Source organism: Nomascus leucogenys, chromosome 3 (assembly GCF_006542625.1).
Source record: "Nomascus leucogenys isolate Asia chromosome 3, Asia_NLE_v1, whole genome shotgun sequence".
In the NCBI taxonomy this organism is placed as follows: domain Eukaryota; kingdom Metazoa; phylum Chordata; class Mammalia; order Primates; family Hylobatidae; genus Nomascus; species Nomascus leucogenys.
In genome coordinates this window covers 38229833-38255273 of record NC_044383.1, presented here as the reverse complement: position 1 = coordinate 38255273, position 25441 = coordinate 38229833, and the positions used below count along the sequence as shown (strand labels likewise).

Below are 25441 nucleotides of genomic sequence, written 5' to 3'. Positions count from 1 at the left end.
CCGCGCAGTGCAGGATACAAAGGAGGCCCTGAATACAATGGTAAGTGAACCCACAGAGCGCCGCCTGGTAACAGGAATGCACATCTATTAAGCCATGCATCTATTAAGCGGCAGCTCAGTGCTGAGCTTTTAATGAGCAGAATCTCATTTGATCGTCATACAACCTGGGAGGCACTACTGCTTTCCTCACTTGACAGTAAGAAAATTGAAGCCCAGAGACTTAGATAACCTGCCTGAGGCAGCACCAGACCCAGAATTCAAAGCAGAATGGCTACAGGAAGCCACAAGGAAATAGCTACACATTCCCCTTCCTGGGTTCCCTCCCTACTCTGACATGGTCCCAATCCTACACACTTTATCAAGGGGTGAGCTAATTATATTTGTATATGTCTGATTATATTTGCAGTCACTCCCCACCATTGTCAACTCTTGTCACCTGCCACACTCAAGTGTGGTCAGCACAGAGGGCAGCATTGGCATCACCAGGGAGCTGGGCAGAAATGCACATTCTCTTGGCCAGGCACCGTAGCTGGTGCCTGTAATCCCAGAACTTTAGGAGGCTGAGGGAGGAGGATTGCTTGAGGTCAGGATTTGAGACCAGCCTTGGCAACATAAGTGAGACTCCAGCTCTACAAAAAAACTTAAAAAAAAAAACTAGCTGGGCATGGTGGTGCACACCTGTAGTCCCAGCTACTCAGGAGGCTGAGGTAAGAGGATCACATGAGCCCAGGAGTTCAAGGCTGCAGTAAGCTATGATTGTGCCACTGCACTCCAGTCTGGGTGACAGAGCAAGACCCTGTATCCAAAAAAAAAAAAAAAAAAGGAAAGAAAAAGAAATGCAAATTCTTACCCATACCCATTAAATCCAGATCTCTAGGGGGATGGCCCCGGAACCTGAGTTTCGACAAGCTCTCCAGGAATTTCTGATGCCAGCTCAAGTTTGAGAAGCAGTTTTCTTACACTGTCTTCTGGGCACTGCTGGTCTGAAGGTTCTCACCTGGACCCACCACCCCAGGGGCATCTACTGGCATTTGGGCCTGCCACTCAAAAAGGAGAGAACTTGCCCATATCTCCCAACCCCTGACTCCTCACATCCAGAAGGGAGACAGAAGCAGCAGAAAGATGACCTCTTCAGAGAGGCCTGCCATGAACACTGCATCTAAAGCTGGACTCCTGGTTCTTTTTAACCCAGAACATCCTGTTCTTACCCATCAAGGCTCTTATCACAGTTCCATGGGACATGTTTACTAGTGTGGCTCACTGGTCTGGTCTGTCCACCACCCTGCAAGCTCCAGGGAGGCAGGAACTATGCCTATTTTCATCATCTTGGTAGTCCAGCAACAAAGAGTCTCCCCAAGACATCAGAGGATCTCGGAAGATATTGCTGATTGAACACCAGGCAGTGACCGGAAGATGGTTTCAACAGGAACAGGGGTTAACACATAAATAAATATTTCTCACTTACCTGAAAGGCTACTGAGTCGTTTTTGCTGTTCTGTGATAAAAGAATACACAGTGTAAGTAAGATTTATACAGCACATAGTAAGACCAAGAAGCCCTGGCATAACTCGTTAGGATCTCAACCCTGAGTCCTCACTGTCCTCTGGACTTCGATGGTACAATGTGCATGCAGCCAGCTGACCGCAGGGGTATTAGCGTGGCTCCCATTATGCCAGTGTGGTGTCTCCCAGCCCGCCCCACTTCCAGATCTACACCAGGATTCAGGGGACTGCCACAATTTTCTAGCTGTTTACATCTTATCTCAAGATGATTCCATGATAGAAGAGAATCCACCCAACCCTCCAGCTTCAAGTGAGCAAGACCTTCTATGACCCCTGTCTTGGTACCTTTTGAGGGAAATGTAATTATAATCACAACCATGGCAGTGACCATCTCCTGAGAGCTTGCTAAATGCCATACGCTGTTTTAGCGCTTTTGCAAATAACACTTGTAAACTTTGCAACAACTCTAGTAGTTGGGTACGATTATTCTTTCCCATTGTACAGAGGAGGAAACGAAGGCCTGGCCTTAATCACTATAGTAATCTGGCTTGTCCAGAGTACAAGAGAAATCCTTAAAAAATCAGCAATGGCCGAGAAACTTCAGATAAGGGGCACAAATTGCCCAAGATAACGTTGAAAATCAGCTGGATCTAGAACCTGGATCTCTGACTCCTAGTCCGGAGTTCATTCCAATTCTAGTCATCAAGACCTTGCTGGTCCTTGGCATTGAAGGGTTATTGGTTTCTTGCCATCCTGGGCACTCATGTGGAAGGGAAACCACATCTTCTTTGTGGAGTCCTATGTGTACGTGCTATGAGATGAGAGCACAAAAATGACCTTTACCTTCCACAGCTGCTAAATATAAAGCAGCCACATAGATAAAAATAGAACATTTGCCAACCCGTGGGTACTGTCATCATTCCCCTTGGCTGCGTTCCCACCCTCCTGCTACAATCAGTGTGAACCAGAAGTAAACAGCAAGCAGCCCAGGAGCTCACAGCCTGGGAAGCGGTGCCTGGCCACCTCTGCCACGTGGATGAGGTTCGTACTGGCTGAACATGCAGAAGCCCAGTGCAGCTCTGGCCTCAGCTCTGCCAGCAACTTTCAGACGACAATGGCCAATTCACTAAACCTCTCAGCCTCAGTTTCCTTGTGTGTTATGTCAAAGGGCCTACTGGTACTAAGGGGACCTACGGTTCCCACACACTACACTGAAGGCTGCTGAGCTCCAGCTGGCAGAAGTGAATGTATTCCACTTAAAAGATCATGTTGCCAACATGGCGAAACCCCATTTCTAATAAAAAATACAAAAATTAGCCAGGCGTGGTGGCACACGCCTATAATCCCAGCTACTCCAGAGGCTGAGGCATGAGAATTGCTTGAACCTGGGAGGCAGAGGTTGCAGTGAGCCAAGATTGTGCCACTGAACTCCAGCCTGGGTGACAGAGAAAGACCCTGACTCAAAAATAAATAAATAAATAAATAAATGAAAAAGACCATGTTGGCCAGGCACGGTGGCTCATGCCTGTAATCCCAGCACTTCGGGAGGCCGAGGCAGGCAGATCCCTTGAGCCCAGGGGTTCAGGATTAGCCTAGGCAACATGGTAAAATCCCGTTTCTAAAAAAAATATTTAAAAATTAGCCAGGTATGGTGGCACACACCTGTGGTCCCAGCTACTGGCATCGAGAGGCTGAGGTGGGAGAATCACCTGAGCCTGGGAGGTTGAGGATGCAGTGAGCCATGACTGCACCACTGCACTCTAGCCTCAACAACAGAGTGAGACCTTGTCTCAAAAAAAAAAAAAGGAAAAGAAAAGACTATGTTGTCTCCAGTTTTGAGGTGTGAAATGGCCTTTCTTTCATAGGATGACATGCAACACAGATAACAGTAGCCACTTTCTAGTGGTGTTATTTTAAAGCATTAGAATGAAAAACCCTAGGGTGATCCCTACACTGCTTCATGTGTCCATAAGTCTGGGAACCTCTGAGCTCTAGTTCTCAATGTGGTCGGTGGACCAGTGGTACTGGTATGCCTAGCAAGCTCATCTCCTCCACCCCAAACCTCTTGAGGCTGAACTTGCAAGTTAACAAGACTCTCAGGATCCGACGCACATAGACTGAGAAGCCCTAAGCAAGGGGACCCACGCACCTCTTTTCATCCTGAGAGTTTTCTGATTCAAAGCCTCCCTCCCAGACACATGGTAAGTGATTCGCCTTCATACCCATGTGGTGTGAAAACTCAGGAAAGAGGGGGAAAGGGCTGTGTTGTTCACAACCATCAGCGCCAGGCCAGAGGCTCAGTGCCCCTCTGTTTCTAGTAGGGGTAAGCCGGCTTGGAGAGAAAGGATTATTGCCACAGTATGCCCTGGGACAGTCTAGGCAAAAAAAAAAAAAAGGCAGGGAGGGAGGCATTTTTTAGGATGACAAAACTAGAATTCCAGAAGTGGAGTAAAGTTATTCCCTCAGGAGACTTTGCAATAATTAAGAAATTATTTTTATGGGTACTGTTTATGAAGCAAAGCAGAGCTGCCAGGTTAGGCAAATTCCAAAGCAATGCCAAAAACGCTTGACCTAAACCCCATTTATGATTAGTAATACGGGGCTGGGCCAGTGAGGCTCTTCTATTCTTCTCGACTCTTCCTGCCCCACCTGCTTAGTGAACATATGGTTTTGCTCTTTATGGAAATCTATCATTTAATTCCAAAAAATGAATGTCATTACTTGTATCCTTTTCTGAAGGATGTGTGTCTCAGGCTGCACAATTCTGATTTTTAAACCCAAGGGTGGGACTTGGACAACAGAGAAAGGCAAGAACCAAAGGCATTTGGGTAAATAAACGGAATCCATCTATTCAAGGAAGAAACAAAAAGGAACTACAGGCATTTCTGTGCCCAAAGATGTCTCACTAGGTGTCATCAGAGGGACTTGGCAGAAGCAGCTGACATTACACTTGGCATTTCCCAAAAACCAAGTTGCCTTGGGAATAAATCCCATTTTTAAAGAAACTGCCTGTCCTTCTGGGAACTAACTTAATTCTGTTTGACTAAATTTTTTTAAAAAAATATGAGTCACAAGGAAGTGCAGAGAAACAAAATTTCACTTTGTCCCGCATTACAGACACCTTCTGGGCAAGAAGAGCCATTGCCAGTAAGGGGCATGGCACTGCTGAAGGAGAATGGGCTCCTGCATGGTTCCATGTGGGAGCTGGGGCCCTTTTTTTCAAGAACCCAGATTCATGGGTGAAAATTAAAACAGGAGCCGCACATAGTGAAAAAATAACAAAATTACTAAAACGACCTTAAGATTTTAGTGGAAAGATCTGAAGTGAAAGAAAATATTTTATTCATCTGCTTTTCAAGTTAGAAGCAGGAAACAGAAAAACTCTATTTAGTATGGAAAACAATTAAAAATAGACTCCAGTCCCATTCTCATTCAAATTAATGCAGAGAGGAAGGGGGAGGGGGGAGCAGTGGAGGAAAACTATGAAGTCAGAGAGCACAGAGTCAAAAGGAAGATGTGAGCTCTGAACAAAATAATTAAACCTCCACCGTTATCGGAAATTCAGACTAACGAGCCCTTTCTACATGAGGAAACAGCTTGAAAACCTTACATTTCGTGCTGCAAAGGACTCTTTTGTAAAGAGAAAGTTTATTCCTGTATGGAATTCCAAAAAGGAAAGCTTGGGATTTAGAATCATCGTCTGGAATTTTAAAGCAGAAGGGTCAACATATACCCAAAGAACTTCCGCTTCAAAGCTTCTCTGCTTTTCAGAGAAGCAGAAAAACCAACCAGAAGCAGTAAGAGACACTACAGAAAACAAACTCTAAGCAGAGGTGCCTAAAGCCACATAGTACAGAGACAAACAGCTGGCAAGAATGAAGGCCAGTGAGTCTTCAAGAAAAATTCAATAGTCTCTGTTTTCAAGGTACAAAAACATGTTTTACATTCCAGAAAATTTTCTACACAATATGTTTTCTTTTTTAAATTTAATACTCAAAATTCTGCTCTCTCTAAATTTCATTATGTCAAAAAACTAAATCATTTAAGATACTACTTAAAAGAGGTATTATTGTACCTAGATTTTCGAAGTTAAATCTCTATTACCATCAGGAGACACAAACTTTTTCCTTTCTCCTTTTTTTGGCGTTACGATTTGAAGAAGACAACCATGAACACCCAAGAAGTGGAACGAACCCAGCTTACTTATTCAGACACCTGATATCACCTCAAATCAGGGGCCTCTGTCTGCTGGAGTTTATTTTATGGGCCACGAGAGTGAGTAAACTGGGGCAAATGGCCTTGGGAAACAACGAGATTTGTGAAAATTTCTGTGAAATAACAGAATTTCTGACCCAGGTATCATGGAATAGCTATGTTGATTCCAGTGGGCTGGGAGTAGGGCACAAGCCTCTCTTACCTCGATTGTGTTGCAAGAGCACAATAGTAGGATTGACAATCGTTGTGGAGGGATAGGCGGATGAAGGCTTGCTAACTGGTGGAAAGGCTTGGGAATCAGTTCCAATAAGGGAAGAAGAAACTTCATTTAGTAGAGGACTGGAATCCTAAAACGAACAAACAAACAATGTAACTAACTGTAAATATAAAAAGCTAGTGTTAATGTTTTTTAAAAAGAAGAAATTTAAAGCTTTACAATGATCTTAATTATAAAAAGAAATGCTATCAATGAGATACATCGTATCATTAATTCCAGTTAGAAGTTTAAGCCGGAATGCTTATTCTCTTTGTTGGTATTAGTATGGGGCGGAGGAGAGAGAGAAGGTGAATGTTACTGCAAGTCTCAGCAACATCATTCATTAGGTCCACCTGCTAACAGTTGTGGGTCAATCCGGTTACTGAAAAACCAAATTCAAATCCAAGTAGAATAACATGCAAAACCCATGCAATTCCAAATGCGATCCAAGAACAAGAGCTGGTTTAATTGGGAAAAATCAGGGAAGTTTAGTACACTGTACAGAGAAATGTGAGACAATGTGAGGACAAGAAGACATCAATGTAAGAACAGGGAGGAGTTGAGCAACAGTATTTTCAGAAAGCTACTCTTAGCATCAGCATCACTGAGCAATTTTACTGATGCTTGCTTCTGAGATTTGGATAGTATCCTATCCTACTGTGACATTTTTTTCACTCTAATATTAAAGTGACAAAGATCCCTAAGACTTGTGAGAATCCTGACTTTAAAAACCTGAGGTCTCTGCCAGAAATACCAATAAAATTATTAATACTAACATTACAATCTGCATATTGGGGATAATGCCAGTCTTTTAAAACAAAATAAGACCCCAAAAGGTACTAAGGATATTTAGACAGTTTCCTTCATGATATCTATACATTTCTATTTTTGAGTTTATAAACCATAAATTGAGGACGCTTTTCTTAAAGGGCTTTAAGAACAAGATTTTAATAGTTACTTCTGAAGCCATAATTATCTTGAAGCAATAATCAGAGATCAACTCCTGTGAACGTACCCACAGGATGAGGGCCACCCCCTCACTCACACCTAGCCCAATGCCCTGCAGATAGCAGGTGCTAGTAAATGCCACGTGAATGACAGGCAGCATCTTTCAGCAATGGTGTGTCTGAGCAAATGTTTGTAGCAAGAAAACAAATGCTTATCAAAAGAGGATATGGGCATCAGCACCCAGGACAGCTCCCAACACATAGTAGGAACTTCACAACACTGCCTAGGTCAGTCTATCTCTTCTGAAAGTCCACTAAATAGCCGCCACTATTTAGTTATGAGGGGCAGCTCAATGTCATGAATAAAACCTTTTCTCAAGACTTGAGAAGCACAGTATGATTTTACACAGAAGTGCCTCACCTTGATTCCTCCATTTCGAAAGTGAAAAATAATTACACTTTTCCTAATTTATCTCCAAAGTGATATAATTCTGATACATGACGTATCACTAAAAACTGCCTGAATGCATCCAAGAAACACAAAATATCAGGTATACAGCTCTTTAAAGTATAAATGCCTAATGTGATGTTTGGGTGGATCATATGAGCATTAAGCACTTTACAAATTTTACTTTGTGTCTTATTTCTGGAACATCACAAAAACAGCTATTGTTTAAAATAAATCAATTAACATGACTTTTATTCTTCCTTCCTTTTCTCAACTAGCTACAGATGGAGCAGGCATCAGCTCACAGCTCAGACACCATCCAAGGGGGCTCCTCCTCTTGACAGAGGAAGAAGAGGAATCCAAGTAGTTTCCTTTTTCACCTCTGTTACCCAGGGCCAAACCCAAAGCTATCAGGTCAAACTGAGGTCCTTCTGGGAGGTCTACACCAGGCTGATTAGTCAGGTTTGAGAAATCGAGGACACTGTCCCAACGAGTCTGTCCTGGTACACCTAAAACCAACTCGATATGAAAACTTAGGTCTACACAAATAAATTATAGGATACACAATTAAACGACTCACAATGGTCTATGAGGACACTAAACATAAGACACCTTACCTGCTACTCCAGGCAAACATAATCCATGTCAAAGGGAAGATGCCTGAACTCCCCAAAACAAGAGTGGCTTCTAAATTCTAAGTTCAGCTGAAGGTAAAGGGGAATAGATCAGGGAACCATTTAGCATTTTTCTCCAATGGGACTGAGCTGCAAAATTCAAAGCTAGAAGGATATCCAAGCCCATGGGCCACATTGGGCCTGGTGCTGACCTAACTACACTGCACAGTACTAGAGATTTCAGAACAGGCCCCAGCTCAGGACGTAACGGTTCCCAGCTTTGATGTGTTTGATGCCTCATTATAATTTATCTAATAAGCCAAATAAAAAGTTTCCTTCCTGCTTTCTGCATGACTTGCTTCAGCTTAACAAGCCATTTGGAACAGTTTTGCAGGCATACATCTTTACACAAAGGGATGTCAGTAAACGCTTGGTTCCATCAGCCAATTGCATGACCCACTACATGACTGTATCTCAAAATGTAGTGTGTGGACCCCAGCATCTGAAACCCCTGAGCACTTGTTACCAAGTGAGATTCCTAGGCTCTTCTCCAGACCCACTCAGTCGGAAATTCTAGGAGTATAACCTGAGGGTGATGATTTAAACAAGCCTCTCTGACCCTCAGATGATCCCATGTACACAAAGCTTGAGAAGTGACCTCCTACTCCAAAAATCCCTTTGAGAACAAGGCCCTGACTCATGGTTGTACCCAGGGTACTTAGCAGAATGCCTAGACCATGGCAGAAACTCAATGATGAATTGTTAACTAACCAGTTACTTCCTTTTGAGTGACCCTGGCCCTCATTTGCCAGGGCAAGTCCTCAGCAACATAGCTAACATTCACTAGGCACCTTCTGTATGTCAAGCCCCATAACAGGAACTTTTACACTCGATCCTACTGAACCCGCAGCCCTGTGAGTAGATTCACCTATTCCCATATTACAACTCGCAATGAAGTTATCAGATTCTCTCAATTCCCAGGGCTCCTAAGGAAAAACGAGACCTAAGCACTTGGACTCAGCTTTTTCTCTAAGCAGTTGGGCTTTCCCGGCTGTGATGGGAACTCATTCCCCCACCCTGAGGCATCAGGGCCCTTTGACTTCCCGTGACCACTGGTGCACTGTTTTGCCACAAAGCCTCCTGGGACCTTCTCCTTAGGGGCCCTAGCAACTGCCTGCCTTTTGAGGTAAAAGTCCTAACATTTGTACAGGGCTTTCAGACCCACTTGCTCACTTAAACCCAACTCTCTCACAAAAAAAAAAAAAATCCTAGTCTCTGTCATTTCTCTATACTACAGAGAGTTTATTTACTCACTAGGTCAACAAGAGAATCAGAGAATCTCTTCCTCCCCGAGATCTCCCCGCTCCCTGGTAAGCAGCACCCGCCACGCCTGCCGTTGCTTTTCCCCATAATTCTTCAGCTTTCCTCAGCTCTCCACATGACCCCCCCGCCTGGCCTGTGAAAAGCATGACCAGTCAACATAAAGCCCACAGATGCTGTCTTCTGAGAGAGAAAGATGTGCATTCCCAACAGGACAGAGCAGACGAGGCACTGCAGAGATGGGGAACAGCCCCGAGAGACCCAGGGAAGACACACGGGAAGCATGCACACTAGTGACAGGGGACACAGCTCCAGTCATCACACAGGCACAGCGGCAGCCAGTGCTGTCCTCAGAGCTCAGTGCTTCAGTGAGAAAGGGAATGTGACTGCTGGGAGGAAATATTCAGAAAAGCCATGAGGAGGGGAGTCCGGCAAGCTTACGGTACTTGAAACAGCTCCCGTGAGGTCAGGCTCCGAGACTCTGCGGAGGTCCTCCGGGGCAGGAGGGACCAGCGGAGGTGGTGGTGAGAAGGATGGTGGCGTCTGGCTAATGGGGGCAAAGGAGCCAGAGGCGCGGGCTGGCTGGCTGTGGTGGGGCCACCTCTGCAGATGAGGGGGAATGAAATCATCTAGAGTCGGGAAGGTCAGAGGTGAGGCGGCAGAGGCGGTCGCTGGGATTGTGGGGACGCAGCCAAGAGGCCCCAGAGGTGCTGGAGGTCTGGCAGTGCCTTCTTGCCCTCTGTCAGTATTAACCAGGTAGAGAGGGACAACTATTACCTCCGGCTGGGCTGCACTGGAGGAAGTGGCATCCTGTGGAAATAAGGGGGTCGTTATGGAAAGGGGTGTGATACGAGGAAAGAATTCCATATTTAAACGGTTGAGAGTGGGCATGCAGTGAGGTACTCTGAGAAATATTTAATCAGTGCCCTTTCCTCAGAGTACATGAGACGGTCGGAGCTGGCCAGCTGGCCTTCTGACACTCCATGACACAGAGGGAACCCCATCCAACTCCGCTTTTCATCCATCTATTTTTGAATCCTTTTAACACTTTATGAGAGAGAAAGAGAGAAGAACAGAACAGGCAGGCAGGCTGTGTTTAACCCCACAACACCACCACAGAGCCTAAAAGCTTGGGAGTAAATATAATTTCTTTGGCACCTTGTAATAAAACATGAACAATGAGTTTCTCACCATGTTATTAGTCGCTGGATTCCACGCTCTGGCATACTTACACATTTACAGAAAAGAGAGACAGACAAAGAGAGTACTGTGCTGAGAGGTTCAGACAGAAGAATTCGGGATTCAATACACAACAGCATTAATGAGGAAAGGGAGGGTAGGGCAGCCCAGTGAACAATGAGCTGCTCGCATCAGTTTTGAAAGAGACAGTGGAGAAGACACACAAACATTCCTAATTTCTTGCCTTGGCTGGATAACTCGGCTGCAAAAGGTAAGATTCTTTGCTCTTCCGGTTTTCGGGATCAGAGGTAACCCGGGGGCCTAGCACAGGTGGTCTCACATCTGGGAACGAAGCCCGAGTCCCCAGGGAAGGACTCTCGCCACGGTTAACGGCATCTTTACGGATGTCAAAGAATAGCTTGGGAGGGTCAGGAGGAGGAGCAGGGGGTGGTTTTCCTGTGCCGGCTGTGCGGGAGACAAGGCCGGGAGCCGGTGCTCGGGTGCCCGCAGCCTCCGAGGGAGTGCCTTTGGCAGGGTCACGTGCAACACGAGAGGAGTTTTCTGACGCCGCCAGGCAAATGTTATTGGATAAACAAGGTACATATAAGCTGCTGACCTTTTTAATCCCAACTGCCTCATGACATGGGTTAGAGCTCACATTCTTATGATAAACTGTCCTGGTGGCTGCATAGCGCTGCTGGGGTTGGGATGAAGCACTGGGGAACGTGGAGTCCGGAAGCAAAGAACCAGGGTACACCACACCTTTGGGAGCCGATCTAGCTGCCAGGAGGACAGAGATGGGCTGGGGTTGTGAGGGGTTCTGCTGGCTGGGGGTGCCGAGTGGGACATAAGGCTTTGGTGAGCTCAGGTAGAGGGAATCCTTGTAGGTATTGTGGATGGTGGGGGACAGCCATGCAAAGCGGTCCTTTTGAGGGAGAGGAGGGCGTGGGGGAGAGAGAACCTTTAGCAGTATTTTCAAGATATGTTATCAAACAGGGAAAAAAGAAAGAGGAGGGGAAATGGAAAGAAGGACGATCATTAGAAACGACAGCATAACATGATCTAAGCAAAAACAATTCTTAACATGTTTTTCAGCACATCCTCAGGTTAGACTCCTCGTAGTATCCACAGTTCTCTCTAAGTGAAGCCAAAGACTGAATCCCACTCACCTGGAGAGGTAGGCCTGACTCTCCTTTGCATCCAGGGAGGCTGAGCCCAGCCCATAGCACGCCACATGCTACATCAATTTTGACACCAATCCTTGGCTGACTGCATCTTTATTAGACGTCCTGACTCAAGAAGGGCAAGTGAACTAAACACCAGTGGGAGAAGCCCCAAAGCCCCCAACTCCCTCTCAAACCTCCTTCCCTCAAGATTTATCTTCGAGCCTTTGGCCTTAGAAGTTTATGTTCACTGGAACTCTTTTGAGTGCCTTTCATTCTTTTCCCTTAGGAAAAGGAGAACTGGAAGAACCGTCCTTATTTGTGTTCACAGGAGACAGATGTCTTAATTGAGTCACTGAGATTTGGCACTCAATTCCATAAGCATAACAAATTAAAGCACCCTAAGAAGAGAATGCTAAGGATTTTTGAATACACATGTGCTCTTTTCTCAGAGGAAAGAATTTGATGAAGCTAATTATTAGAAGGAAGACAAGCATGAGATTAAAAGCACACAGTCTCCCATTTTTGATGTACACAAAAAAGGCGACCAGGCAATGAAGGACTGAATTGGCCTCTACCGGATTGGACTGTGCCTAGTTTATCAAAATCCAGCCCCATGCCCATCTCACCCAACCCACCACCACACAAAGGGAATGAGCCCCAAAGGTAAATGATCAGCCTCGGATTCACAGCTTAAGCCCAAAGCTCTGGTTGCAGGTCCAGAGGTTCATGCAGCATCCCTCTCTTCTCAACATTGCTCCTCTTTGGGTCTCAGTGGAGAAGAGGGTCAGGAAATGGGGTGACTCTCCAGTCTGATCCTCATGTCAACAAGAGTCATCTGCCAATCTGTGGCTCAACTGGGAATTAGACTATGAAATGAGGAAACTTCATTTTGCTAGATTTTCTTTTCTTTTCTTTTCTTTTGTTTTGAGATGGAATCTCGCTCTGTTGCCCAGGCAGGGCTGCAGTGGCACAATCTCGGCTCACTGCAATCTCCGCCTCCTGGGTTCAAGCGATTCTCCTGCCTCAGCCTCCCAAGTAGCTGAGACTATAGGCACATGCCACCACGCCCGGCTGATTTTTTGTATTTTTAGTACAGACTGGGTTTCACCGTGTTAGACAGGATGGTCTCAATCTCCTGACCTCGTGATCCGTCCACCTCGGCCTCCCAAAGCGCTGGGATTACAGGTGTCAGCCACTGCACCCGGCCTAGATTTTCTTTAATGGCTCCTTTTTTTTTTTTGAGACATAGTCTCACTCTGTCGCCCAGGCTGGAGTGCAGTGCCACGATCTCGGCTCACTGCAACCTCCGCCTCCCAGGTTCAAGCAATTCTCCTGCCTCAGCCTCCTGAGTAGCTGAGATTATAGGCCCGTGTTACCACACCCAGCTAGTTTTTGTATTTTTAGTAGAGACGAGTTTTCACCATGTTGGCCAGGCTGGTCTTGAACTCCTGACCTCAAGTGATCTGCCCACCTTGGCCTCCCAAAGTGCTGGGATTACAGGTGTGAGCCACAGCGCCTGGCCAATTTTATTTCTTTTTTTTTTTTTTTTTTTTGAGATGAAGTCTCGCTCTTGTCGCCCCAGCTGGAGTGCAATGGCACAATCTTGGCTCACTGCAACCTCCGCCTCCCAGGTTCAAGCGATTCTCCTGCCTCAGCCTACTGAGTAGCTACGATTATAGGTGCCTGCCATCACACCTGGCTAATTTTTGTATTTTTTTTTTTTTAGTAAAGACAGGGTTTCACCATGTTGGCCAGACTGGTCTCGAACTCCTGACGTCAGGCGATCCACCCACCTCAGCATCCCAAAGTGCTGGGATTACAGGCATGAGACACTGCGCCTGGCCTATTTCATTCTTATATTTGTGGCATACAGGTGGCAAGAAGAAAGAATGTTAGAAAGGGTGAATAGGTGAAAAATATTTAAAAGTTTTATGGGTTGGGCACTGTGGCTTAAGCCTGTAATCCCAGCACTTTGGAAGACCAAGGCAGAAGGACCACCTGAGTCTGAGACCAGCCTGGGCAATACAGCGAGACTCTGTCTCTACAAAAAATTTAAAAAAGAAACAGCCAGGTGTGGTGGCACACACCTGTAGCCCCAGCTACTAAGGAGGCTGAGGAGGGAAGATTGCTTGAGCCCAGGAGGTCAAGGCTGCAGTAAGCTGTGATGGCACCTCTGCACTCCAGCCTAGGTGACAGAGCAAGACTGCCAAAAAAAAAAAAAAAAAAAAAAGTTTTTTGAGTCCGGATTAGAACATCAACCCAGAAACAGTAAATAACCTATTCCTTAAACTCAGTTTTCAAGGCACAAATAAGCTCACTGGAGAAGCAGCTCATTTGGATATCCTTGACTAATTCAATGCCTGTCCTTTCCACAGGGCACCCATGACAGTGCCAGTGAATATGCACCAGCCAAAAAAAACAAAATGAATAGTCCCTCTCTAGTATTCAGCAACAGCAAAAGCTTTCAGGTGAACTCACTTGGTTTCAGTGAACATGTTTACAGACTAAACGATTCTAGAAACAAAACACTTGGGCTAGCACACACCAAAGGGACTGGCAGGTATGCTGATAATGGCAGTAGGGAGGGAAGCAAAAGCCCATTTTGATTTGAGCTCAGATTTACTTTTACTTTCAGCTCAAATGTCCCATATGTGATTTCTTCTTGTCCAAAGATAGAAATCAGCTTCAATGAGTTTCTAACTTATTTTGGCTCTCGCCATATATGGTGCCAGGGATCCATTACATCAGGCATGAGCCTTCCCAGGGCTTTGACCCTGTAGAGAGGACGCTTCCCCAGAGCATCAACAGTGCACTCAGATCCAAAGGTCTCCTGCCCTGGGGCTTCTTTTAGTCCTGAAGAAGAAAGGGGATAGGCACAGTGACTTTACATGCAGGGAACTACTTTTTGTTGTAAACATTGTAGGAACCACACAGGCAGTCTGCATTCTGCCCAGTTGGCTATAAATGAAATTCTATTTATCTTTTCAGAAGGTGGGTCAGTGAAAATATGAGGCTTCTGGAAAATCCTGGTATGTTTATAGTTTATATTTATACATTTCCGTAAACTACCAATTCCCTTGTCTAAGCCAGTGCGTACTTACAGCTCTGGCAATCACTATATAGGCAAGAAGTCATGTTTCCATTCAGAAAACACACCTAAGAGGTAATGCGTGACCTAAAGGTTCCTGAAATTTGAATGGCTGATTTTACGTTGAATATTCAGCATAAAACCTCTTTATGAGCAATTTACCAGGTTCCCTTAAAGGGAACCCCAGTAAAAAGAAAATTCTTGGATAGTGACAGATAAGAAAACATACTTTGTAAAAGATATTATAGGGTGTTCACCCTTATAAACCTCTTGAGGGCAATGTTTCACACAGTGATCTGAACACCATGGAGATGCTCAATAAAGCTGTGTTAAATACATTTTAAAAGAATTTTTACTTACTTCACATGCTTTTAAAATTGTCTTTTCAAAAGAGCTGCTTAAGAAGCCAAAAGGATTACTGAGTTACCCTTTGAACTAAGTCACTGATAGTGGAAGAGGACATGCTTCTACATTTGCTTTGAATTAATCAGCACTGTTTCTTGATCTGCATAGAGCTGATGGCATCCATTCTTGAGATGGTTGAAAAGAAGTATGTCTGCCACAGGCAGCATATTTATACACTGTGAAAGGGTTTAGGGATGGGAAAAACATGGCAAGTCATTTACCGGACAAGTGACTTCCCCAGTCCCTCTGTCTAATGAGGACTTCAAAAAGCCAGGCTCATTCGCAGCTCCTGGATCTAACCAGTGACCCAGGATGCATATGGCTGTACCTAGGGAGGCAAGTCATAGCAGGTGGCAGAAAGGCTAAAGGTGTTTGTTGCTCAGCATACAAGGCAGACAATTAAGCAACCAGTTCCACGCTGAGGAGGATAAGCATCTGTAGAGAGGGGGAAAAACATCGTCTCTGATTCAGCTTCATTTCAGCAGCAAGTGCATTTTTACAACCTCACAACAGGAACCAGAGGATCATTGGAGAAGTGGGGTGGGAACTAGGAAGGACCTGCAGAATTTCCAGACTCCTTGTGAGTTCGGGGAACACCTTCACAGAAGGAAGGCACAGGGAAGCGGACCACACAAGGAACACATTTCTGCAATAGTTTTTGAGCAGCACAGCTTCCTTTAAGAGAAAGGACTAGGCTAGGTGTGGTGTCTCACACCTATTATCCCAACACTTTGGGAAGCCAAGGTGGGAGAATGGCTTGAGGCCAGCCATTGGAGGCTTCAGTGAGCTATGATGACACCATTGCACTCTGGCCTGGGCAACAGATAGAGACCCTGTCTTAAAAAAAGAGAGAGGAAGAGAGAAAGAGAGAGAGAGGGGAGGGGAAGAGAGAGAGTGAGAGAGAGGAGTAGTAGTCGATTCCACAGATGTGGCTCCTGTATGCAAAAATGTTTATCACGGATCATCTAAATTAAAACATGGTCTATTCCCTTCATCAAAATGACAAAGTAACAACAGGAGAGGGAAGGAAGAAAAAAAAGATCAAGAAAGCCACCTAGGGGGAAAGACTTAAGCAAAAGTATCCTTACTCCAATTTGAACAGCTTTGGGGGATTTTCTTTTGTAGGATACAGCCGGGCTGTACTGCCATTTTGCCTGTTCCTGGGCTGCTGGACTTAGGGCCTGGCCACAGCTCCCTGATCTTAATCTGTAAGAATACTGTTGCTGGAGTTCTTAGAGCCCCATCTCCAGAAAACAATTGGAATAAACACAAGGTGCATTCTTCTCTTGAATATTACACTCTAAAGAATTTTTTTAAAAAACATCTCAGACCTTTTTCTTATGTATCCAAGGCTAAATGAATTCCCTCTTTCAGAACACTTCTACATACAGAACAAACCTAAATAGGTATCAAGGCCTATTTCCAACACCCTGGTACAGACCAACCTCATTCCATGCCTCTGCTCCCCTTGACCCCAACTTTCCCTTAGCTAGGTCCTTGCAGAGCTTATCCAGAGTTGTCCAAAAGCTTGAAATCTATTCCGTTATCCAGTTGGGGAAGCAGGAAGTCACCAGTCTAAGTTAAGAGATTCAAGAACAGGTACCACTCACCAGTCCCCACCCTGCCCTTGGGCACACACCTACCTGGGACTTGTCGGAAGGAAGGTTGGGATGCACACTTCTGTAGCCCTTGGCAGCGAGTGAAGAGGGCTGGGCATTTCCATTGGCATCAGCACTGGAAGAAAGCCTCCACTCATCTGAGAAATAGGGAGGAAAAAACCTCTCACTCACAAGGAATAACTCCCTGGTTCCCCGGTAACTCCGGGGTCCTTGGTAGAAGGCCAGAAAGGTGAGAATGCAAGAGAAGCCATACCTGCTGAAGAAGGCTCTGGCTCCAGACCTACACGTGGTGCAGAAAGGATGAAAACAAGAAAAGGGGAAAAACAGAAATGGTTACATTTGCAGGAAACAAGCATGAAACTGCATGGAAGGTTGAAAATCCAGCACCCCGTTGTTTGACACAAAATGCCCTCAGTCACGATGGCCTGATTACCATAGGAACCCACTTGAAACCATGATGTGCTCACAGGCACTGACCTTTGAAAACACAAGGCTCACATTCACAGGGATGAAGAAACAATTGTTACTTGACATTCTTATTTTACAGACAAAAAGGCAACAGAATTCTCTACTGTCCAGTCCGTACTCACTGACTCTCATTCCCCTTCCTCGAGCCTGCTGTGGGCTCAGAATGACCACTCCCAACCAACTAACAGGCCCAGGAGAGAGAGAAGTGGATAAACACTTTTTCCAGGGGTGCTGGTGCTGGGCTAAGGGGCAGAACATGACTTAAGCTGGGAGGTATCTGCTGCGATAAAGACTTTTTTTTTCTCCCTGCCTGCTTTTCTTCTTTCCATTAAATGAGCCACATAAACATTTCAAAATCTAATCACCCTTCCTGAGTGTTCATCACATCACAAAGCACCCTTGTCTCCCTTCAGCCTTCCCAGCCACTGCCTGATGCATTTCAGAGACCCTAAACTTCTAGTTTGATCCACATAGCACCATGAGGCAGCAGAGTGCAGTGGTTACAAGCCCGACTGGAAAGGCAGCTGGGCCTCAATTCATATCCTGGGTCTACCACCTAAGGGTTCTATGACCCTGGGCAAGTTATAAGCCTCAGTTTGCCCGTCTGAAAAATGGAGATAATGATATGCCTGTTTTATAAGTGTTGTTAATAAGAACATATATGCATGCAAAATGCCTACCACAGTGCCTGGCAAAGCTCAGAAAATGTTTGCTATTTATCATCTTCTGTATCATCTCTTGTCTCTACTCTCTATCCTTGATCTAACCCAGGGGTCCACAGACTTTTTTCTATAGAGGGCCAGATAGTAAATATTTTAGGTTTTATGGGCCATATGGTCTCAGATGCAACTACTTGGCTCTGCTATTGTAGGACAAAGGCAGCTACAGATGATATGTAAATGAATGAGCATGGCTGTGTTCCAATAAACCTTTATTTATGGACACTAAAATCTGAATTTCATAAAATTTTCATGTGGCATACAATACCATTCTTCTTTTGATTTTTCTTTCAACCATTAAAAAATGTAAAAGCCATTCTTAGCTCGAGGGCTGTACAAAAAAAGGCACAGGCCAGATTCCGCTCACAGCCAGTTTGCCAATCCCTAATCTAGCCAAGCCTTAACCCCTTCTTCTCCCAGGCTGCCTCCTCTTGCCTCACCATGTAGAGAAAGAGGGACTAATACTACAGTCTCACTGTCCAATCCTCCATTTCAATGTGGGTCCCTCAGGGGCTAGACATGGGCTTTCCAGATGCCAAGTTGAGATTTACAGACATTTACTGAATACCTAAGTGCCAATGTGAGTCACTGTTACACCCATTTAGTTTTAGTTCAGTGTACACAACAACTCTGTGAAGTAGGTAATCTCTCCCCTTCATGGATGACGAAACAGAGAGGCCAAATGACTTGCCCAAAGTCACACAGCCAGGAAGTGACAAAGCAGTCAACCCAAGTCTCCAGAATCCAAACCTAGCGCTCTGCCTACCACCCCCACAGCCACCAGCCTCCCCATCAGCCATGAAGTGGATGCTATGCTTCAGAGAGGTGGTGGGAGCCAAAAAGAGCCGGAGCAGAAGGCAAGGTAGGGTAAAAGTTCCGAGTGATTGGCATTCATGTATAGCAGTGGTGTGGCTGCATCAGGGCTTGCTGAAACACAGGTGGCTGAGCCTGGATCCCGGCACCTCTGATGCAGTAAGTGTGAGGTGAGGCCCAAGAATCTGCATTTCTAACAAGTCTGCAGGTGATGCTGAGACTGCCAGTCCATAACCGACACCTGGAGAACCACCGATGAGAGGTACACTCAAAAACGTCCTTATTCTGGAAAACTAGCTGTATCCATTTTATTTTTTCCCCTTTAAAACAGTCTTTAAATTTAGCTACATATTCTTTTAGCAGGTTGCCTGTTACATTTCTGCCACTTCCTTACAGACGATTCACTGCTATTTGTCTTCTCCACCCCACAAAAACTGCATGCGGTTGGCCCTCCATATCCACGGATTCCGCATCTGTGAATTCAACCAACCGTGGATCAAATATTGGGTGAAAAAACACAAAATAAGAAAACAATAATAATACAACATTAAAAAAATACAGAACAACAACTATTTACATAGCACTTATATTAGGTATTACAAGTAATCTAGAGATTATTTAAAATATACAGGAGAATGTGCATAGGTTATGTACAAATACAATGCCATTTTATATAAGGGACTTGAGCATCCTCAGATTTTGGTATCTGTGAAGGTCCTGGAACCAATCACTGGCAGATACCAAGGGACAACCGCAGTTGGGAAAGGTACAGGACATGTGTTTTGCTCACATTACTGCAACGTACTGGCTTGTATGACCAGGAGCAAGTTCACTAGCCATACTAAATTTTACTTTTCTCATCTATAAAATATAATCCTTACCCCATACTCCTCACAGGGAGTATGATTCTTTGATTCTCTCCAATCGAAGAATTGGAGAGTCTTTGAGAATCAAAGATCAGGTACATGAAAGTACCTCTGAGTGTATCACACTCCCTGTCGCATCCAGACAGCTCCCTGGCCCAGAGCTCCCCTCACACCTGGCAGGCCCTTAAACACCTGGTGACATGCCATGACAGTGGTCCACTTCTTCCCTCACAGCTATCACTTTTACCGTTCCATCTTCTTTACTAAGTTGCTATTTCTAGTCCACCTTTGTCAAATAAGTCTATCAAATTTATTAGATTTATGCATATACGAACGTCAACAGGTTCTGAGTGAAGGGCTATCTAATGAAGGATGTAAATTTCGTACATGGAATTGGGGACACATTATTTTGCCCACTTTCTGGTTCCCAGTTGGGTTGGTTCTATTCAAGTGACACTAGCAAACAGCTATGTCATGGAAAGTTGAAATGTGAACTGTTCTTCCAAACCTCCAGGTGTCATGAAGGGACCATCACTGTGACATCAGATTGCCTAGTTTCAGCCCTGAGTCTCTATCTTGCTAACTGCATATCCTGCGGCAAATGACCTGGCCACATCTGTGAAATGGAGATAATATCTACCTCTTTTGAATCACAGGACTAAATGAAAGTATTTGGCATAAAGCATGTGCTTTGCAAAATCAGAATTCAAAGCATAAGGGGGAAAAAGCCATGGACAAAAATGAGCATTGTTGATCTCTGCCATGTGATAAATAGCTTTAAGAACATAAGATCCTTAGGGATAGATCCATTTTTTCTTCTCATTCCAAGTCTTTAAAACTGTTCCCCTTCCCCTACCCCAAAAAGGCAGTTCCCAGGACCTCTTAAATGTTCCTCTCTTCCTTGTTAAAGGAGAGCTGCATTTCTGACATCTTATCATCCTTCATCTATTACCTCATCTTCTGAACCTGGAAGGTTGGTAGCAGCCCGCGGCCATTTGTGCCTATGTGCAGAAGTATGAAATTTTGCACACATGATCATCCATTATTAACTCCTGATTGAAGAGACTGTCAAAATGCTTCTTTCAATAAATGTTACCTTAGAGCTCCCAAGGTGGGGGTGTGCCTCGGAAAGTTGGATCCTAGAGAGCTTTTGCAGTCCTGAGAGACCTACCCTTTCTGCAAGAAGCATAATTTACTTTGCCTTATCTTTTCCTCCAGCTGTTCTTTATTTGCAATCTTTTCTGGCCTGTGGCTGTAGCCTCCTGATATTTTATCTCATTCTATGCTAATTTCATTTTGACCTGTTTTAAAGTCTTTTGCTGATCAGTCAATTCTTCTTGAGATCTTAGGATAATTTTCATTGAGTGAGTCTTGATGTGTTCTGGTAAGAGTATTTAAGAGGTAGATGACAGGTGTTAATAGTAAGTCTAAGGGTGTTCCAAATCTTATTTGTGTTTATTTTGTATTCCTACTGTACAGTAGAGAATTTAACTTTATCTAAAAAGAGGTCTGGCCTTGGCCTCAGCTTCTGGGATGTAATATCTGAGCTCCTGGAAAGTCATGCCTGATAGGAGTGACTTTGTTTACCTGGGGCTTTGAGTCACACCAATTATGTGACTTGGGGTGGGGGCTTTGAGCCACCAGGAGCTCAGTCAATTAGGAAGTTGGACTGGAGATCGAGATCTGCCCTGTGGGCAGTGGATCATGCCTATGTAATAGAGCCACGGTAAAAACGCTAAACACAAAGGCTCAGGTACACTTCCTGGTTGAAAATGCTCTGAGAGCACTGTCACACATCACTGCTGGGAAATAATATGTCCTGACTCTCCACGCAGACTAGGCAACGGAAGCTCCGCATTTGGTACCTTTTCCAGACTCCAGCCTATGTGCATCTTCTCTTGCCTTTTTTAATCTGTATCCTTTCCCTATAATAAACCATAACCCGGAGTGTAGCAGCTTTCAATAAGTCGTGTGAGTCCCTCCAGCATTGTACCAAACCTGAGAATGGTTTTGGGAATCCCCTGAACTTGCAGCTGGTGTCAGAAGGGAGGGTGCACTCTTGTCAGGACTCTTCCCTCCAACTTCTCAGTTGGCCCTAATTCTCACACATGTACTCATCAAAAACACTCTAATTTAATGGAGGTACCGGGTACCTTTAACTGCTTCAATGTTAACCTTCTTATGGTACCTTTTTGCTACTGCCATTCCTGGAGAGCAAATGTGAGAGTCAAAACCAGAGGAAATAATTTGACTGCAGGTCCAAGAATCTTTATGTCCAAAGCTAACTTTACATTCAAGAATCAGGCAGTAAGGACTGGAGCCAACTGATACAGAACTAACAAAATATAAGGGATGAACTGGACCCTGGCATCTAAGTCAGAACACAGGAATTGATATATCAAGCCACAAGATCTTTAGACTATACCAGACAGAAAGCTTGGTAATCACACCCACCACCAGCTCAGGCTCCCTGTCTGGAATGAAAACACCCTGACCTGGGACATGATCAAGTCACTCTGAACCAACATGGCCAATGCTCAGACCTGGTGTGGCAATGAGGTCAGGAGGCAGGGATAAGGTGATGAGGTTTCTCCTGGGGGCAGGGAGTCGGTACTAAGATTACTGCCATTCCTTTCAGATGGTTCTGATCCAAAAACCAAGATCCACATTCAGAGATGAGGAGGCTGATCAGGAAGCTGTGGTCAGGGATCTTGAGTTAAGCCATGACTTGAATGGAGGAGTCTGGAGAATGAGTGTTAACTGGGCAATTTCAAGGGCTCTCTCTGTCACTCCACCCCCGAGAATGTCTCCATTCTCTCAGAGTTCATGTGGATGCAGATGGCTTCCAAATCCACACATTGGACTCCAAATTTCCAAATTCCCATTAGAAACATTCTCCTGGAAGTCTTTCCCTTGCCAAGAAACTCAACATGTCAAAAGATGGAATTCAACATTCTTTTCAGCACTCTTCACAAATCCCCCCAACTCCATGAGTGCCACAATTACTCTCCTAGCCAACCAGGGAAGACATCTCCTGGGCCACATGGAGTCTCACCTCTCTGTGGTCCTTAAATACACCACAAGGAGCCCTGGTCATTTCATTCTCCAAAAGACACTTTGACCCTCAGCCTCTGCTCTTCACTCCCATTGCCACCATGCTAGGGGTGAGGCCCTCATGGCTTCAAACTGAAATTATTTCAAATCTTTAACAAGCCTCTTGACCTGCAGGAACTAGAATGGTTACTCTTAAAAAGCACTTGCTTTGGGCCTGTGCCAAATGCTTGACATGAAAGAGCTCATTTAACTGGGTGTGGTGGCTCACGCCTGTAATCCCAGCACTTTGGGAGGCCAAGGTGGGTGGATCATGAGGTCAGGAGTTTGAGACCAGCCTGGCCAACACAGTGAAACCCAGTCTCTACTAAAAATACAAAAAAAAATTAGCCAGATGTGGTGGCAGACACCTGTAGTCCCAGCTACTTAGGAGGCTGAGGCAAGAGAATCACTTGAATCCAGGAGGCGGAGGTTGCAGCGAGCCGAGATCGTACCATTGCACTCCAGCCTGGGTGAGAGTGAGACTCCATCTCAAAAAAAAAAAAAAAAAAAAGAAAGAGCTCATTTAATCTCAACAACTCTGTTATGGTCATCTCCAATTTACAAATAAGGCAACTGAAGCCCTGTAAGGTGGAGTAATTTGTCCATACCACAAGGACAGTAAGTGGCAGTGCTCAGCCTCAGTAGAGAACTGTGTGAAACCAGAACTATATCATCTCTCCCAGGTGAGGGGGTTGGGACAAGGACTAGAAATAGGGGGCACTGCTGAAATGTGGGTATCAGGGGACCAGATAGGGACTGGACCTTCCAGTCCAGGCAAATAATCAGCAATTGGACACCTATAGGCATCAAAGAAGGTGGCAAACAGGGAGCAAGTCAGAGAGGAAGCAGACAGAGCAGCTGGGGGACAAATGCTGTCCCTGGTGAGAAGGGAGGGAGCCAGACGCCATGTGACATTAGCTATCTGCAAAGGCATTGGGAGTAGGAAGCAATCCTTGGCAAGAGCCATCCACTGCCTCACACTTGGGCTCCCAGTCCAGACTGGGCTTGGCTGTCTGCAAATACTGCTGAAAACTGTTTTTATGAAGACAGGGAAGGCCCAGGAGCTCCTAGGCCCCAGGATAGGACAATAGACTGGTATGGGCCAGCAAGTTGTCAATCTGGAGGTTGACATGGACACCGTCAGAGTCGAGAGCTAGCAGGATGCTAGTCAATAGGTAGCATGGTAAGGGGACAAGATTCCCATTCCTGAATTGTCTATACTCACATCCTCATTTTTTTTTTTCTTTTTGAGATAGAATCTTGCTCTGTCTTCCATGCTGGAGTGCAGTGGCATGATCTCACTCACTGCAACTTTCGCCTCCCGGGTTCAAGCAATTCTCCTGCCTCGGCCTCCCGAGTAGCTGGGATTACAGGTGTGCAACACCATGCTTGGCTGATTTTTGTATTTTTAGTAGAGACGGGTTTTCACCATGTTGGCCAGGCTGGTCTCGAACTTCTGGCCACAACTGATCTGCCCACCTTGGCCTCCCAAAGTGCTGGGATTACAGGTGTGAGCCACTGCGCCCAGCTTACTGACATCCTCTTTTAAGCCCACTCCCCAGTGTTAACTCATTCTAGTCTGCTTTGTATACTTAATGAGCACGTGGGGTTTTTTTGTTTCCTCTACTCAAACCCAGCTTGTTCCTTTTCATCCAAACTGCCCTCCTGTACCATCTTAAATTTATCACCAATCAAAGGGATTCCATTTGTGTCAGGCTAATTTCCAAACTTCTTAAGGTCACAGAGCATTCTGGAGCTAGAAAGGCTTGGAAAGCATCTGGCCCAAGTTCCTCATACTTGATGTGGGCTCAAAGTCACCAGGACTTACCCACAGCCCGAAAGGAAGATGGCTGATTACAAGTCCACACCTGACTCCTGTTGCAGCGTACTGCCTTTTGCCCTCACCTAATGCACCTAGGATTACTCTCTTTTCCTCCTTTCTCGTCACAATTCCAAGTGACTCACTCAGCACCTGGCACATAGATAATGCTGAATGAATGTATGCTTATTTGGATTTGATGATCTCAATTCACAAAGATGAACTTACTGTAAGGTGTGAATGACTGATAACTATCCCTTAATTCTTCCGAGTACGGTATTTGCATTTTAAAACAATCTGGTGATGGTTTGGTGAAAAAGATGTGGTGAAGTTTCTTTTCACCAAATTAGCTGGTAGAAATTTGTAAGACACAAACGTATTTTGGGACAAGAGAGTATTTCCAAAAGTGCCTCAAATCCATACACAGGGCCGGGCAGGGTGGCTCACACCTGTAACCCCAGCACTTTGCCAGGCTGAGGCAGGTGGATCACTTGAGCCTATGAGTTCAACACCAACCTGGGCAACATGGAGAAATTCTGTCTCTACAAAAAATACAAAAATTAGCCAAGGGTGGTGGCGTGCACCTCAGCTACTTGGGAGGCTGAGGTGGGAGGACAGATTGAGCCCGGGAGGCCGAGGCTGCAGCAAGCCATGATTACATCACTGTACTCCAGGCTGGGCAACACAGTGAGACCCTGTCTCAAAAAAACAAAACGAAACAAACAAACAAACAAAAAACAAATCCACACACGGTACTGGTAGCACAGGCGTGCATCTGGTGGGCATTATTTGTGTTCTACGTCAATGCCACATTGTAACCACTAGAGGGAGCTCCAGGCTCCCTCTCCACCACCTCCATTTGCTGCCAGAGGACAGGACAGCCGGTTTCTAAGGTTATTTGACT

At 45.2% G+C, this 25441-nt stretch overlaps 1 protein-coding gene across 41 annotated transcripts in view; it reads right to left on the bottom strand.

Annotated features, from left to right (window-relative positions):
* The window catches only part of SORBS1 (sorbin and SH3 domain containing 1), a 247838-nt gene that overhangs the window by 93150 nt on the left and 129247 nt on the right, over positions 1–25441 (bottom strand). For 25 of the 41 annotated variants that reach the window (XM_030809195.1, XM_030809224.1, XM_030809203.1 and 22 more), the window contains 5 exons: positions 17013–17039; positions 16784–16896; positions 9744–10112; positions 5920–6064; positions 1466–1495 (listed from right to left, as the gene is read on the bottom strand). In XM_030809195.1, coding sequence (XP_030665055.1) covers positions 1466–1495; positions 5920–6064; positions 9744–10112; positions 16784–16896; positions 17013–17039 — 684 coding nt within the window. The remainder of the gene's footprint in view (positions 1–1465; positions 1496–5919; positions 6065–9743; positions 10113–16783; positions 16897–17012; positions 17040–25441) is intronic. The other 16 variants (XM_030809212.1, XM_030809228.1, XM_030809229.1 and 13 more) reach the window with 3 other exon arrangements.